The sequence below is a fragment of the Saccopteryx bilineata genome, chromosome 6, assembly GCF_036850765.1.
Source record: "Saccopteryx bilineata isolate mSacBil1 chromosome 6, mSacBil1_pri_phased_curated, whole genome shotgun sequence".
NCBI classification, from domain to species: domain Eukaryota; kingdom Metazoa; phylum Chordata; class Mammalia; order Chiroptera; family Emballonuridae; genus Saccopteryx; species Saccopteryx bilineata.
This window is the reverse complement of record NC_089495.1, coordinates 138,295,412-138,313,378: the sequence shown is the minus strand read 5'-3', so window position 1 is coordinate 138,313,378 and position 17,967 is coordinate 138,295,412. Positions and strand designations below refer to the sequence as shown.

The following is a 17,967-nucleotide window of genomic DNA, read 5'->3' as shown; positions in this document are numbered from 1 at the left end:
ATTTGGACCAAGCTGAGAGCGAGTGAGAGTCAGGGAGACCTGGACCCATGTCAGCCTTCCTGGTTAAACAAAAGCTGGATTGGAATAGATACCTTTGATGTGCAGCCACACGGCGCAACGGTGTACCTGAGCTCATTGAACTTGCCCAACACAGGCAGTTGGGCAACTATATGTATGTGTGTGTTGCTGTAAACACACACACATATATAGTTTTTTTAAAAAGACTTTAACCAATATTACTTAAAACGGTTTCTGCTTTGTCATTGAACCTAGCCAAACAAAATCACACATACCCTGTTTCGTTTTATGTAGGCTTGACTGAATTTCTTTTCTCCCCATTAATAGGTTGTGGTAAAGAAGTTAAGCTCCTGCAAAGTGATGGATAATTTGCAAATGTTAGTACTCGGATATATTTTCTAAAGAAAAAGTAAAGACAAAGTAAGAGAAGTTAACATTGAAAAAATATACTGAAGTATATTTTGGCTATATCTCGTTAATATGAAAAGTGAGTGAGTATTTTCTGGAAGAGTGTATATACAGTCGTAGAATAGAAGAAGATGGCATGTCCTGGTCGCAGCGGGTGTCATTATCAGGCAGCCACTCGCTGTGTCCCATCTGCCCGCTCTGTTAGTCATTCATGAATCTGAACTCGTCATCCTCAGCGTTGTGTTCATTTTAGTGGTTTCTGTGCCCTGACAACATTTTCTGTCACCTGTTCTTCTGACCACGCCTGGTGACAGGAGAGAGCTGTTACGGTACTTGTGCCCCTTTTAGTGTGGAGAATGTTGCCTATATTAACTCTGACAGAGGTGGCCTTTTCTTCCTCCACCCTGGGGCTTGCCTGGTCTTTTCCAGTCATGATTTCACTTGCAAATTAAAATGTCACTTGGCAAAATCTCAGGCTCAGGTGTGCACTACCTTGTAAGGCCTCGTGCTGTTATTATTCAGCATATGCTATGGCTGGTGAGAGAAGCGGGATGTGAGTCGAGTTCTCTTAAGTGTACAGTTGACCTCATTTTCTTTCTTGAATATTCATAGGCTCTTCTACTTTCCTTGATGACCTTCAATTTCTCTGTGTGGATGGATGCTTGGTAAGTTCTTTTTATTTGAAGACTCATGTCCTTTAGCTCTGGGAAAGCCTCTGGAATTACTTCTTAGGTTTCTTTCTTTCTCTTTCTCTCCCTCCCTCCCTCCCTTCCTCCTTCCCTTTCCTTTTACTAAGGATAAAAATGCAACTTAGAATTCATTGCTTTATGTAATTTCAAGGTTTCTGGCACACAGCTGTATCCAGGTGTTCAAACACGTCACCAGCCCTGTCCTTTGGACCTCTGTCCTTCGAGTTTTCATCATCCTTGCATAGGCTCTGCCAGGTGGTGGCCTCGAACAGGTCCACACACACCTCTTCCTGGTTTCTAGTCCAGCTGAGAAAGAGCTCCTCTTTTCCTCAGTAGCTCAGTAAAAACCTGAGGTAACTAGCTGCCTGTCTTTTCATTGCTGCTGCTGTTTTCTTTCCGGAGCTCTAATCTGTTGGATGTTGACGTCTTGGATGAACTCTCTCTCTTCTCTCTTGCTGCCCGTGTCTTTTGGGAACTTTCCTCAACTTTCTATTCCACCCTGTGGTAGATTTTCGTATTTCAGATTTTGTCACTTCTGACCAAGAGCGGAATCCCCTTCTCCTTGCACCTGGACAGGTCTCTGACTTCTCCAGCTCACAGTGCAGGGATAGTGAAGCTACGGGACTTCTGGGTGGGGTCATTATCAGGCTATAGCTGTCATTGGTGTGTGTGGCTTCTTGTCTGTCTGTCTTTCTTTCTCAGAGTGCTTTTCTTTGGAACCCAGTATCAACCTTAAAAATAAAATAGCCAGTTATTTTTATCAGCAAAACTTAGTTTATTCGGGAATAGCAGAGGAATTGCAGTTCAGCACATGCAAACCATGGTGAACATAGGCAACTCTGGAGAAGAGAGGAAGAGAGCATTGTTTTAGAAAGAAAAAGGAGGATGTGGGGAGGGGTGGTTATGAGCAAAAGTCCATTGGAGGAGAACAAGCGGTCAGCGTGGTGGTGGCTTCTCATTGGCTGAGCTGTGTCTGGGTAAGGAGAAAATCTTCCCCTTCTGCTGGAATAGTCAAGCAAGCTCTTTCTGCCCAAATTTGTAAAGTGAGCTGCAACGGGTGCTGTGCGCATGAGAGCTCCCTCTTCAGGACTTCCCGACTCCACTTTCAGTGGTTTTCTTCTATTTGTGGTCACACCAGCCACCATGTTGTGAGGGAGCCCAGGACACATGGAGGGGCTGCATGTAGCTGTTTCAACCAACAGCCCCAGCTAAGGGCTCAGAGGGCAGCCAGCATGAACCCGTCTGACACCAGGGAGCTGTGGATCAGTTCAGTTTGCCACTGATGCCGAGCAGAGCAGAGATAAGCTGTCCCTGTTCAACTGGGGTCAAACTGCAGGTCCAAGAGCAAAAGAAATGTTTTCAGTCACCAAGTTCAAGGGTAATTTTTACATCAGCAAAGGGATCTCTCCTTTTGGCAATCATGTTCTGATTTTATTTTTTAAAGACTTTATTTATTTTAGGAGAGAGAGAGAGAGAGAGAGAGAGAGAGAAGGAGGGAGGAGCAGGAAGCATCAACTCCCATATGTGCCTTGACCAGGAATCCCAGGGTTTCAAACTGGCGACCTTAGCATTCCAGGTCAACACTTATCCACTGGGCCACATGGGTCAGGCTTGGCAATCATGTTTTTAAAAATGTTTATTGAAATATAACTTACAATGAAATGCAGAAATTTGATGTGTACAGTTTGATTAATTTTGACAAAGTGTATACACTTATGTAACTTCTATGCCATGTAACTAACCCTCATGAAAGTGAACTTTGCCGATGGCTGTCTTTTTGCCTTGTGTTCTATTGGCCTTTCCTTGCTGTATGCGCATGCCCGCGCGCGTGTGCGTGTGCGTGCGTGTGTGTGTGTGTGTGTGCGTGTGTCTGGGTTGGGGGGAGTTCCAGCTCTGGTATCTCTTTGTGTGAGGGCTCTCGTCCCATCAAGAGGGCCCCACCCTCATGACCTCATCTGAACCTAATCACCTCTCAAAGGCTCCATCTCCAAACTGCATCACATTGGGGTTAAAGCGTCAGCGTGTAAATTGGGGGGGGGGGCAAGTCTTCAGTCCATACGAGGTCCTCTTTGTGATCCAGGGTCCTATGCAGGGTATTTCCATGTTACCTTTAGGTGTCATGTTTCCTTAAGTTCCTCTAGACCAGGGGTCCCCAAACTACCGCCCGTGGCATACGGCCCCCTGAGGCCATTTATCTGGCCCCCGCCGCACTTCTGGAAGGGGCACCTCTTTCATTCATTGGTGGTCAGTGAGAGGAGCACAGGATGCAGATGCAAAGCGTGGCGTCGCTCATGTATAGCACTACTTCCGGTGACGCGGGACGCACATGTCACAGCTCCAGAAGCACGTCATATCACTTGTTATGGCTAGCAGTGACAAATATGGAACCAGACATTGACCATTTCATTAGCCAAAAGCAGGCCCATAGTTCCCATTGAAATACTGGTCAGTTTGTTGATTTAAATTTACTTGTTCTTTATTTTAAATATTGTATTTGTTCCCATTTTGTTTTTTTACTTTAAAATAAGATATGTGCAGTGTGCATAGGGATTTGTTCATAGTTTTTTTTATAGTCTGGCCCTCCAAAGGTCTGAGGGACAGTGAACTGGCCCCCTGTGTAAAAAGTTTGGGGACCCCTGCTCTAGACTGTGACAGTTTCTCAGAGGTCCTCATTTTTGACCTGGCAGCTTTGAGGAGTACTGGCCAGGGATTTTGTAGACGCCCCTCCAGTGGGATGTGTCTGAATCTTTTCTCATGATTAATTAGTCTGGGCGTGTGGGTGTTTATTTGGGAGGAAGGCCACAGAGGTGCACTCTCATTTTTGTCTCATCATTGGCTTTCAACCTGATTTATCACTGTTGGTGTTAACCTGGGTCACCTGCTTGAGGCGCTTGTCAGGATTCCCCCCAGTAGTCTACCTTGTGCTCATTGGAAGGAGCCATTTTGAGCAGCTCCCATTGGCATAGGCTATGAGATGTGCTGAATGGAGGGATTACCTAGTTGATTTTAAAAAGGTCTTGTGAGTGTGTGGAGGGTGAGAGTAGGACCAGGGATGCCATTGAGGGTGGGTGTGCCGAGTGAGGCCTCCTGTGGAGAACACTGAGGGTGGAGCTGATGTCACTTATTGGGGACTGAAGGTGGAGACGCGAGAGAGTTGTCGGAGTGACACCTGCTGTCAGGGTTTGGGCAGACCATAGGGGAACTGGAAGAGATATGGCTTGGGGGGCCGGGGAGGGGAGGCTATGACAGCTGCCCCTTTGGCTGTGTTCAGTTTGAGCTGCTGGTTAGACTTGGGTGTAGGAATGTTGAGTAGACCACTGACTGTGAGTCTGGGGATCAGGATACTGCGACTCTCTCTACCCCTCTTCCCCCACCCCTGGAAATGCCTCTTCTACTTTCTATTGCTGTGAACTTGACTATTCTAGGTGCCTCATCCAAGAGAGCTCTCTGAGGCGGTCTGAACCCAGGTAGGGGGTCAGTCCTGCTGGCCACGTAGGCAGACCATGCGGGGAAGGAATCAGAAGTGTGAAGAATGTTTGTTTCCTTTTCTTTTTCTTTGTAAATTCCATAATCCACAAATGTGGATAGAGGTTATTCTTATTTTCATATTGAGAAATACGTCACAGACAAAGAAGCTGGTAAGGGTCGAAGGATTTGTGTTGGTGGTTTGCTAGGTGGTAACGGGCTCCTTCTTCAGACCTGCAGCCGTTGGCCTGCGGTGACCTGATGGGTGACATTCACGGAGACACCGTCCTTTCCTGCATACTGGGTTCTGTGTAGTTCCCAGTGAACTAATGTTGTCTCTACTGCTTTTCCTTAGAAATGTGGGGTGAGAGTCATGTTTTGGGGATAACCTTTATTCATCCACCAACTGGACAGTTTTAACTTTCATTAGTAATGAATTGCCTGTGACAACTCAAAATTGAGCTACTTCCCTGGGACTTGTAAATGGCTCCCTTTGACTGTTAATTATGGTGCCTCTATCAGCTGGGCTGTTTAACAATCACCTTGGAGTTGGTGTAAATATTTGATAAGGTTGATGTGCAGGTGGCTGTCCAGCTGTGGTAGAAACTGGCTGGAGCTGTGGTGGTGGAGCGAGCGGATCACGTGGGGGTCTGCTCCCCAGGGTGCCCGCCGGGGGAGGGTCCACGTCCATCTCTTGTGATTGACTGACCACATGTCGCTGAGTAATTTGGAAGTCTGATACTTGTGATTGATATCAGAAAATGCTTTCTAGCTCATGCTTAATATTAAAATACCATCAAGCGATAGGAAGAAGAGATTACATAAAAATTTAGAAAAATACGGTGATCCGAAAGATAAAACATGTGAGCTTGCAAGTACTTAACAACACATGTTAAGTGCTGGTCATATTCCAGGAATAGGTGCTAAGGAAGGTAATAAACAAGGTAGATGAAAATCGTTGTTCTTCTCAAGTGGACATCCTAGCAATTGCTTTAATGATTTACTGTAGGGTAATTTACCATGTGAAACATCAAGGGCATAAAAATCAATTGTGATTTTTTTTTTTAAGGTAGCAGTGTCTGAAACCTTTAAAAGTTCTTTAAAAAGTGAGAACTTAAGTACTTACAGTAGTTGATTCAGATAATGTATTCTTTAAGTTCTTAATAGTTAGTATTTGAAAGGCAAGGTGTCTCAGGCCCCAGCTAATCATGAAAATTTAATATATATTTTTTATTTTTTTAAATTTTATTTATTTTAGAGAGGAGGGGGGAAGAGAGAAAGAAACATTGATTTGTTGTCCATTTATTTATGTATTCATTGATTGATTCTTGTATGTGTCCTGACTGGGGATTGAATCCTCAACCTTGTTGTATCGGAACAATGCTCTAACCAACTGAGCTACCTGGCCAGGGCAAACGTTAATACTTTTTTTTTTTTTTGTATTTTTCTGAAGCTGGAAACGGGGAGAGACAGTCAGACAGACTCCCACATGCGCCCGACCGGGATCCACCCGGCACGCCCACCAGGGGCAACGCTCTGCCCACCAGGGGGCAATGCTCTGCCCCTTCGGGGCGTTGCTCTGTTGCGACCAGAGCCACTCTAGCGCCTGGGGCAGAGGCCAGGGAGCCCTCCCCAGTGCCCGGGCCATCTTTGCTCCAATGGAGCCTTGGCTGCGGGAGGGGAAGAGAGAGACAGAGAGGAAGGAGAGGGGGAGGGGTGGAGAAGCAAATGGGCGCTTCTCCTGTGTGCCCTGGCCGGGAATCGAACCTGGGTCCCCCGCATGCCAGGCCGACGCTCTACCGCTGAGCCAACCGGCCAGGGCCAAACGTTAATACTTTTTATAGTGACATGATCTTTATTGACAAGTGTATTGTTTTTGGTGGGAGTCAGTCTAATTTTAAAATTAGGTCAACATATGTGTAAATTGATATTGTATTGAACTGAAATCTGATGATATGAGGCAGCCCAAGAGCAATGAATTTTTGTATAATTTGAAGGCTTGTAAAATTAATAGAAGAGTTGAAATTGACTTTTTATTTTTGTTTTAGGGCTGGTGTTTTTGCCCCGTTTCACATAGGCCCCTGGAGAGGTATGCTCTCAAGTTAACTTGGGGAGGATCACTATATTTACGTGGGTTAATGCTTCTGATACTCATAGTAGAAAGGAATGAATGAATGAGTGAAATTAATAAATAAACAAACTGATCGATATGATTATTTTAGGTAATGCCTCTCCTTGCCCTGCACCAGGTAACCACTGATCTGCTTTTTGTCAGTATAGATTAGTTTGCATTTCCTAGTGGTTTGTACAAATAGAATTTGTACAGGAGACACTCGTCTTTTTCTGAATTCTTTCTTGTAATTAAGGTTGAGATTCACGTATATTATTGTTTATGTCACAACAGTTCATTTCTTTTTATTGCTAAGTGATCGCCTGTTGTATGGACATACATTGTTTTGTTTATCCAGTCATTTTGAATTTAGACTCTTCCCTTTTTTCCTTCAGCAAGAATTCTGGTTTAGTATTTGTAACCACCTGAGAGAGAAATACTGAGTCACACACACACAGATATGCACACATATGCACACATGAACACACTTGAGCTCCAAACCCTTCTAAACAAATGAAACTGTAGTTCCTGTTCTTATGTTTAGCCCCCTTTTATCCTGCTTAGGGGTGAACTACTTGCTAGTCATTTGTTAGCATAACTTTGACAAGTTGTTGGGATAGGAAGCACATCAACCCTCTGTCTGAGCTGTGAGTGATGTTCAGGGATGTTCTTTACTTTTTCTGGATTAAATTTTCAGTAGCTTGCCTTTCCTTGAGCCTCATGATTTAGCAGTTGTGGATACAGTTAACCCAGCACCTTTGAATTCCGCAGGTAAACTATCAATAGACGCCTTCTAAGTGCGTAGGAATTTTACATAGTTGATTACGACTGAAATGAAATGAGATAGGCCCTCCTTCACCTGGCAGGTGGACGGTGCCTGCTTTCCGCCTTGGGGGAGTCTCGATCAGTTCACTGGCTTTCTGCTCCTGCTTCTGAGCGTCTGAGAAGCTCACTGCTCTCTGGTCTGTGGCTGATCTGAGAGCGCCCGTCAGGGTCTGTTGGAATAAGCCCCTGGGAGTCTGGCTGTTTTTAACGACATGGAACTTAGCGTGGAGTGGTAGGTTATAGGAAGTCGGAGTTCCCACCTTGTGGTCCTATGCCTTTGTCAGGAAAGGCAGTGGAGAGAATGTTGTATCTCAGGGATGGGCCTGGGCCGGTGGAGCAGGGTTCTTAGTTGGCTAAAGCCCATGTGTGGGGTTAGGACAGGCAGTTGCCATGTAGTTCAGGAGATGGGATAGAGCTCCGAGAGGCATGCCAGGTTCCTCTGCTTCGTGTTCTCCTGACACCACCCCTCAGAGTGCAGTCCCATTTAGCAGCTGTCATTGGCCATTTGTGTCCTGTCAGCCTGTACGTTCTGTGAGTGCAGGATAAAGCATGTCTGTGCTCTCTTTGTACCTGTACAGTAAGTGCTTACTGCATGTAGGATAGAATGCACCTTTATGCTTCTATGTTTATTTTTTATTTCTAGTTATATTTTTCTAATGAAAGCAATTAATATTAAGAGCTTTAAGCCCCTAAGTAAGGTGGAAGCTACATTTGAGCTATTATATTCATAATAGTCTACTCTCCATGATTTTAAGCAAATACTTGAGATGTGATTCTCTCCCCTGCTCCCCGTTTTTCTTTCATTGAATTAACAGCACAAATGCAGTGAGGTACGGTATCCTGGGATGGGTAGGATTCCGAGATGGATTAAATTTGTTTCCAATCTTTGAGATGCTCACAGATTAAAAGGAAAGTCAAACTAATAGGCTGGAAAGTGACAAGTGTCATACAGAACGGATTGAAAGGTGTTTTGGAAGCCCACAGGTTCCCGAGGGCCTGGTAGGAGAGCTGGTGGAGGTGGTCCCATTACCAACAAGAGGAGAGGGGACCCAGGCGGAAGTGGCAGATCTGATGGGGGGGCTGGGTGCGCGTGCAGTAAGGCGCTCAGTGAGGTGGCCGGTCTGAATGTTGTGCACAATGTTATTCTTATGGGGTAATCAGTAGATTTTTATGGTGCTTATGAAAACTATATGCCCCAGTTTTGGGTCTGAATTCATTTCACACCAAATGAATTTGCAGGGAGGTCGTAGGCCTTCAATGAAATGAGTTTGGTATTACCTTACCAAAGCTGGTTCTTGCAGTAGTGGGATTTCGTTTCGTTTGAAAGAGTTGTTTTTCTATGGCAATGGGTTAATCGTGTTTGAAAATGTTGACTCCCTTTAAGACCTGGCTGTCATCCCGTGAGGGTCGGTGGGACAGAGCCAGCAATGCGGACCCTGCGTGGGAGAGATGAGGTCATCATGATCTTAAATCTCAGGGCTCAAGTTTTTGTTTGGAAATTTGAAAACAAGCATGTATCATCGCTTTTTAAAAATTTGTGTATTTAGGGATAATATAAACGCCCATAGTGCAAAGTAAAAGGCAGCTGGATGTACTGGGAGAAAGGGATCCCCCTGAACCCCGCCCTCTACCCCGAAGGGCAGCCACTTACAAGTCACTGCAGGAGCTCTCCAGAGGTTCTCAGGGGGACCCCAGGGCTCCCATTCCTCCTGTGCCGGTTAGCTCAGGCTTAGAGTCACTGGGGTATCTGCCCTGGCTTCTGTCTTCCTTCCTCTTTCCTCCCCCCCCCCCCCCCGCACACCCTCAAATTACTGGGAGCAGTTTCTTTGGAGACATATCAGGTCATTTATATGTTTTCAAGAAAATATTTTGAAAAAAGAATGTGTGAAGTTTTTTCAGTTTAACTTTCTTTGTTAAAGCAATCTTTCATTGAAAAGAAAGCTGTACAAAGAGCTGACCTATAACAAGCTAGAACATGCGTGGACTCCACATAGGGTCTTTTTAATTGGCTTTTTTAGCTCTCTGTGTTGATTTTGTTAAATAGGGTGGCGATATTTTGCATATAGCATCTTTTTAAAAGTCTTGCCTGTATTTGGCCCTGGCTGGGTAGCTCACTTCGTTAGAGCGTCGTCCCCACACACTGAGGTTGTGGTTTAATCCCTGATCAGGGCACATACAGGAATCAACCAATGAATGCATAAATAAGTGGAACAACAACTCAGTGTCTCTCTCTCACTCTCTCTGTGTCTCCCTTCCTTTCTCTCTAAAAATCAATAAAATAATTTAAAAGTTATGCCTGTAGCAATCAAATTTCATCTTCAGACATTCTCTGAAATTGGAGAGGCAGCCATGGAACAATCTAGAATTGGCCAGGCTTGGATTGGGTCCAGAGGACCTATTATATTCAGCTTGAGTTGGTTGAGTAAAGTGGGGCAAATAGTGCCTCCATCTAAGGATTAAGGAGATAACATGTGCGAAGTACCCAGCATGTGATGGATACTGATACGTTGTATCTGTGTATGTGTGTTCTCTCTTGCTATCTCTCCCTGCTCCAGTATTCATTTGCCTCCCCAACCCTACCCCACTCATAAGAATGATAGAGATATGGTTTCAGCTGGGGAAAGTTTTGCTTTTAAGACTTTTCAAAACAGTTCTTTGATCAGCCAGGTGTGTGTATTCTAGTATTTTCTATGTAAAATAATAGAAGGTCAGGACCTCTTCATCTGGATGTCCTACAATTTTTTTTTCTCCATGGGAACTACGCTACTTCCTCCTCCCAGAGTTGCCACTACCGTCTTGACAGTCCAGATCCTTCTAATCCTTTGTGGCCCTTGGGATGCCAAGGCCCAAAAGTCAGATAGATGCGCCTTTGCGATGCTTCCCCCAGGTCAGAGGAATTGCATGCTCCTCCTCTGGGTTCCCAGGTCTGTGCCGTCGCCCTAAACTTGTGCTTTAGATCCGCATCTGCTCTTTCGGGGCAGGACCATGTGTCACGCATCCCTGTCTCTCCTGCACAGCTGTCCTGGCCATCAGTGGGTCATGCGTCAGTTACTCAGCTGTATGATTTAGATAGTGCACCTCAACACTGAGACTCAGTGCCCCCCTCTGTAAAATGGAGCTTTCTGCCCTGGACATTGTACTGCAGTGACTCCCATCAAGTAAAGTTGCATTACTAACTTAGGCAGCTTGTTTTGGAGAGAATGTTGTATCTCAGGTACGGGTCTAGTGACCCGTCCTGGCCGCCTGTTGCCTGAGTGTTCTTGGACTTGGCTCCCTGTCCTCCTGCACCTCCAGGTGCTCCTGTCTCTGGGGGACTCGAACAGCAGTCTCCTGACCCACAGCTGCACGCGCCCAGTTCCTTCCTGCGCAGGAGCAGGGCTAGACCATGTCACTCCTTATTTTGAAAATCTTTGGTGGTTTTTCATCACCTATGGGCTTCGGTGGTTTTTGCATCACTATAAACTCCCCAGCATGACGGTCGAAGCCCCCGACTGTCTGACCCCGTCCCCCGCCCGTTCTGACTTTGGTCCGTTCACTGCCCACACCGTGCTTGGTTCTGTTCTCCCGTCCCGGCTGCTCTCATGCCTTTTTCCTGCTGACGATGCTCTTTTCTCATGTCCAATACGGTGGTTCTCACACCTGAGGGTCCCAAGAACCTGTGCGTTCTTTTTAAATACAGATTTTGGGGGTAGGCCTCCCTCAAAGATTTTGATTCATTTTGTTTTGGAGTGAGGCATGATCTTTATTTTCCCCCAAGTCTGTGAGATAACAACGTTTAAATGAATGTTCACAAATATATTAAAATTGGTATGTCAGGGGCCTAGAATGCTTCTACAACACTTACCACACTGCTTTACATGAGATAAACATGGGGCCGTGGGGGGAAGAGAGGGAGATGGAGACCTCAGATGGTGCTGGAGATCAGCTGTGACAGGAACTCCTATGTCACCTGCTTTGTGACATACACCCTTCATGCTTGTCCCTGGTGAAGTTCTTACATACTTTCTGTATAATCTATAAAGAGACATGTCCATGACTGAGTTCAAGTTCCTTGTGGATGAGTTTGCTTTTCTCATTAGATTCTAAAGTCACCCTGGCTAGCCCTAGGACTTAGGCATTTTTCGACTTCCTATGCTTTGCCCATAAAATACTCTATAAATTTTTGTTGAATTAGAGATATTTGAAAGTTTTACAAGAAGCTTTGTAGATGTGAGTAGTTGTTGATACTGTGAATATTATTTTTCTGATGTCCTTCTTGCTTAAAGAAATTGTGTTTGATCCCTGTACGGTAGGAGGGGTGCTGAGAGCCTGTTGGAAGACGCTTTGCTTGTATTGAGCCCGTTTCCAAGAGCAGTCGTCCCTCAGGCACGTACAGCAGCACTCAACTGTTTTCTCCTTGGAGTGCGAGAAAACGCAGTGTCTGTCTTTAGGCGGAGGTGTCTCTGTGGGTCTGTGGCAGCAGCCACGTGTACATATTGTGATTTGTTCATAACTGAGGCTTCTGAAGCAGTGACTTTTTTTTGTTGTTAATGTGTTTTTTGCACATTTCTGATGACAAACGGATTTTTTCTTTTATTTGTAGATTTTTAGACATGCTCTCCATAACATTTTATGAGAAGGCTTAGTAAGAGAGAGCCCCCTCCCTTTCAAATACGAACTCCGAGAGAGTGTTCTTCGTCATCTTTACTCAGTTACTCTCCTAGAGCGAAAGAAATGTTGAGGTAGGGGAAAGAGCGCGGCTCCCATCCCGCGGGTCTTTGCAAGCGCAGAGCCGGCAGCTCCTCGCAGGTTACCAGGAGTAGTGCCGACACTGACGCTGGTGGGCGTGGGAGTCCTGCTTCCCCTCGCCACTGTCCGTGGACTCCTTCCCCTGGTGTCATTCACTCCTTCTCTGAGCCCGTCTTTGAGGACCCCATTCCCCCCCGATTGGTTTCCACTGTTTTACAAGTGGTGCTGTAGACCAGCACCTTCCCCTTGATTCCTGGGTCCACACTCTGGATGCAAGAGCACGTGTCCCACCAGACCGGCTGGGGGGCTTGGCCAGATCTCGACCCTGAGGATTTTTGGAGAAACTCCAAGCTCTTGTTTTCTACAGGTCTCTCCTTCCCTCACATCACAGGGTGCCTGTACTTTTCCTTTCAGTGTCTGACCCTGTTACCCCACATTCTTCCGGGTGCCCCTCCAGGCCCTTGGCTGTGCTGGGTGCCTGGTGGTCCCTGCCCCGGGCAGCATGGGCCCACCACTTTGAGCTTGAGGCTGCCCTCCCTGGGAAGGCCCCTGAGTTTTGCTTTTGTTATGGAAGATCTTTATCTTATATTGTTTTTGTCCCGAGAATTTAAAGATGACATCACATGAAGAATTCTGGTCCATGTGGCTAACATGACATCTTCATTTTTCTTTCCAGGTCAACTTTGTAGTGTGCCAGCTCTTTGCCTTGTTAGCGGCTGTTTGGTTTCGAACTTACCTACATTCAAGCAAAACCAGCTCTTTTATAAGACATGTCGTTGCTACCCTTTTGGGCCTTTATCTTGCACTTTTTTGCTTTGGATGGTAAGTACTTTGATTCCTTTTCAGTGAAGACTTTGGATATCTTTTTTGAATGGAGTGTGTAGAGAAATACATCCTGTAGGGTTCTGTGCTTATATTTACTTACAAAGTTTTAAAGCCTTTATCTTTAATAGAAAAAATAAAGAGTGGAGAATGCAGTCTGTCTCCAGTTTGGGCAAGAGGACCGTTTACTATTTATAATTTATTTATAATTTATGGAAAAGGACAGAAGAAGAATAGAGACATTTCATTCTGTCATGAGTAGTTCTTTTCACCTATTTTGCAAATCTTTTATGCCGAGACAAATAACCCATTTAAAATAGTTTTTTTTTTTTTTTTTTTTTTTTTTTCTGTGCAAGTGGCTCTTAGAGAGTCTGGTACAGCCCACTGGTGGAACTTGGTGACCCTTTTCTACATTCTCCCACTAGTGAAAGGAGGCTTTTTGCTTTTGGTGGGAAGAAGAAGTGTTTGTGATGGAAAGCTCGTATTTGTGACTGACCCTTCCGATGCTCTGTGTGTCCCCATTGGGCTGTACCGGGGTTTGCACCAGGAGTGCCACCCACACCCTGTGTGTGCCCGCTGACTGGTGTGACACAGGCCAGGAGCGAGGACACTGTCCTGGCAAAGCCCAGGCGGACCCTCAGTGGAGGGGCTTCTTGGCGGTCGTTCTGTGTTTTCCCTCTTGGCGGGCACTGTGCTGCCGCCCCTGCTGTGCGACCTCGGGCTCCCTGATGGCTGTCTAGTCTGCTCCCTGCTGCTCGGGAGGAAGGTTCCGGGGGTGGGGGTGGTGGGGGTGGAAGTGCCCCTCTGCCCTGTGGCTCCGCAGGTTCCGTTGTGGGAGGAGGGTGCCTCTGTGTTCCTTCTAGGATATGGTTTCTGATCCTTGGGAGGGTTGGAGTATACGTCACTTCTTAATCTATTGCTTCTAGCAATGGCAAATGTTTCCAAGAAACTCATGAAAAACTGGTCAGTCTCTCCCATATTGCCCTGTGACCTGTCCTCTGATAGGTGCTGCTGTGTGTAGTCCTTTGATTTAAATATGAACTCTTAAGTCGGATCGAGTATGGTCCTTTCCTCTTCCTTGATAGCATCAAATTTATATCATCCAGGTTTTCTTAGGCTTCTCAGGTGATTCTGTTTAAACTCCTTGTAAATTATGCTGCAGGGTAATGTGTGCGTGCGTGCATGTGTTCTAACTATTATGGAACTTTGTAAATACAAAAGTGATTGAGAATACTATGTGGGGCACTCACTTTCTCACTACCCACCTTCCACAGTTATTGAAAGTCCAAAAGAATGTAGTTCTTTTTTTTTTTATTACAGAGACAGAGAAGCATCAATTATCAGTTTTCCATTATGACACCTTAATTGTTCATTGATTGCTTTCTCACATGTGCCTTGACCATGGGCCTTCAGCAGACCGAGTAACAACTTGCTCGAGCCAGTGACCTTGGGTCCAAGCTGGTGAGGTTTTGCTCAAACCAGTTGAGCCTGCGCTCAAGCTGGTGACCTCAGGGTCTCAAACCTGGGTCCTCTGCATCCCAGTCCGACGCTCTATCCACTGCGCCACCACCTGGTCAGGCGAAAGTCCAACATTCTTATTTTTATCTTTTCCCTAACTTATTCTTCTGGAGTATTCTAAAGCATATCCCAGGATACACATTTCACTTATAACTACTTTGGTGCTCAGTGTGTATTTGGGTAGCGTATTTTACGGAGTAGTTGGAAAAGGTTTGTATTTCAGGGGCACTGTTCACCTGGTGGCCTTGTAAATAGTGGTGGGTTGACACAGGCTGCTGAGGGCACAGCTGTGGGGATGCTGCCCTGACCTTAGAGGTGTTTGCAGCAGAGCCTACTAGAGTGCTTTTAACACAGCATCATGAGGAACCTGACCTTCATGTCAGGTAATCCTACGAATTTCAAATTATATGTGTTATGATAACCCAAATATTTTAAAAAAGAGTTCTCTGTTCTTTTCTTGAAGGAGAAACAGTGTCTGTTGCTTTCTTTGGTAAGGGAGACTGTCCTGCCCCTGTCGCAGGTGTGAACTCACGGTGCTCACTGGGTTGCCGGGAAGTAGACTGTCCTTGCTGTTGCGTTTCTGCACCTTGTGTTTCCAGTCTGGTGGCGATTGATCTTGACGACTTCCCTTATGGAAGACAGTAGTTATTGCTCCAGAAATAAGGTCGGCCATGCGACCTCCTTCTGTTTGGCCTCAGCCTTTTTATTTTTTTTTTAAGTATGCTTTGCTTTCGACTAAGTTAGTTACTTTCGACTAAGAATTCACTTACACTTTCAATGATTTATTTGACCATCTTTGATAGCAGTGTTGGAGATGGACTAGAGCTCACACTCTGGGGTCAGACCAACCTGACTCCATCTTGGTGCCTTGGCCTGGGGGCTGGGTGACGGTGGGCATGTTATTCAGCCTCTCTCAGCTTCACTTTTCTTGCCTGTGATACAGAACCATTGATGACGGTAAGGACTGACCAAGGTCACACTACAGAAAGGGGTGTACTGAGCACAACAGCTTCTCACTGTGAGCACAGAAAAGTTCCTCAGGACCAAGACCATTGAAATCATCACCCGTCATTACCATCATCGAGTCAGTGGTCCAGATTGACATTTCAGTGTTTATCATACAGTGCTGTAGTCGTTTATTTACGTGTGTGTCTTTCTCCCAAGACCGAAGCTCTCTGGGGGCAGGGACTGTTCCATCGACTCTATTCCCAGTGCCCAGATGGTGCCATTCAGAAAGGGGGCACTCAGTAAGGATCACTCAAACAATTCAAGAGGTGTTTCTCAACCTTTTTAAAATACATGTTCTTCTTTTCTAAAATTTCTCTATAAATTTTATACTTTCCTTTAGTGTGATTTGAAGTTCAAAATCAGTAAAATGTGCTGTCTGAGAACAAACTGACACTTTAGGATAAAGGATTGCTTTGTTTTCAAAGTCCTTAGGCATCTTAAAGATTAGGACCCATAACTCATGGCTTCTACTCTGCTCTACCCCTCAAAGAATCAGCCAGTGGACAAATTGTCCAAAAAGAAACAACTTTAGTTTCAATGTCAGGTAAGGTGCTAGTGAGGAATATGTATGACCTTTTAGTTTTCTCAACTCTAAATGATTAGGATTGGATGATGAGACTTTTAAGACACTATCTTGAATTTTTATTTTATTTATAAATACGTAATAGTTGAGTGCTTACATTGTGCCAGAGAACCCGGTCAACACTTTTCACGTATTGTCTCTTAATCCTGAAAAATACTTAGAAGTAGCTATGTATTTATTATGCTCATTTCTCTAATGGAGACAGGTAGACTGCTGCAAAAGTGGTCATGAGAAAGGAGGTCACCAGGGCCGTAAAGGCTGCTTGCCATAGGGTCGGTGAGACAGGTGAACGCAGAACCCTCTGCACAGGTGCAATCCCAAGAACAAAGGCTTGCACAGCCAGAGGCAGGCACCCCCAAACGATACCATCTGGAACATCGATTTGTTGTTCCACTTATTTATACACTCATTAGTGGATTCCTGTATGTGCCCTGACTGAGGATCAAAACCGAAACCTTGGTGTACAGATCCGATGCTCTAACCAACTGAGCTACCCGGCCAGGCCAAGTGTACTATCTGAACAAGAGGCCAGGGCCCTGGGGACCAACTGTGCTTTAAGGAACCGTGGCATTGTCATCTATCCCTCGTGTTCCAAGGAAATTTACTTATAGAAAAGGACAACTACAGAAGTCAATAGCCTTTCTATATGCCAACAATGAAACAATTCAGAATGAACTCAAAAGAATAATCCCCTTCACGATTGCAACAAAAAAAATAAAATACTTAGGAATAAACATAACAAAGAATGTAAAGGACTTATATAATGAAAACTATAAACCATTTTTAAGGGAAATTGAAAAAGATATAATGAGATGGAAGAATATACCTTGTTCTTGGCTAGGAAGAATAAATATAATCAAGATGGCTATATTACCCAAAGCAATATACAAATTTAATGCAATTCCCATCAAACTTCCAATGACGTTTTTTAAAGAAATAGAGCAAAAAATCATCAGATTTATATGGAACTATAAAAAAACCCCGAATAGCCAAAGCAATCCTAAAGAAAAAGAATGAAGCTGGGGGCATTACAATACCTGACTTCAAACTATATTATAGGGCCATGACAATCAAAACAGCATGGTATTGGCAGAAAAATAGACACTCAGACCAATGGAATAGAATAGAAAGTCCAGAAATAAAACCACATATATATAGTCAAATAATTTTTGATAAAGGGGCCAAGAACACACAATGGAGAAAAGAAAGCCTCTTCAATAAATGGTGCTGGGAAAACTGGAAAGCCACATGCAAAAGAATGAAACTGGACTACAGTCTCTCCCCCTGTACAAAAATTAACTCAAAATGGATCAAAGATCTAAACATAAGACCTGAAACAATTAAGTACATAGAAGAAGACATAGGTACTCAACTCATGGACCTGGGTTTTAAAGAGCATTTTATGAATTTGACTCCACAGGCAAGAGAAGTGAAGGCAAAAATTAATGAATGGGACTACATCAGACTAAGAAGTTTTTGCTCAGCAAGAGAAACTGATAACAAAATAAACAGAAAGCCAACTAAATGGGAAATGATATTTTCAAACAACAGCTCAGATAAGGGCCTAATATCCAAAATATACAAAGAACTCATAAAACTCAACAACAAACAAACAAACAATCCCATAAAAAAATGGGAAGAGGATATGAACAGACACTTCTCCCAGGAAGAAATACAAATGGCCAACAGATATATGAAAAGATGCTCATCTTCTTTAGCTATTAGAGAAATGCAAGTCAAAACGGCAATGAGATACCACCTCACACCTGTTCGATTAGCTATTATTAGCAAGA

General features: G+C 44.6%; 1 protein-coding gene across 3 annotated transcripts in view; it reads left to right on the top strand.

Annotated features, from left to right (window-relative positions):
- Positions 1 to 17,967, top strand: part of MBOAT2 (membrane bound O-acyltransferase domain containing 2) — a 96,518-nt gene that overhangs the window by 29,301 nt on the left and 49,250 nt on the right. For 2 of the 3 annotated variants that reach the window (XM_066235358.1, XM_066235357.1), the window contains exon 2: positions 12,920 to 13,065. In XM_066235358.1, coding sequence (XP_066091455.1) covers positions 12,920 to 13,065 — 146 coding nt within the window. Of the gene's footprint in view, positions 1 to 1,038; positions 1,092 to 12,919; positions 13,066 to 17,967 lie in introns of all 3 variants that reach the window. The other variant, XM_066235366.1, reaches the window with a different exon arrangement.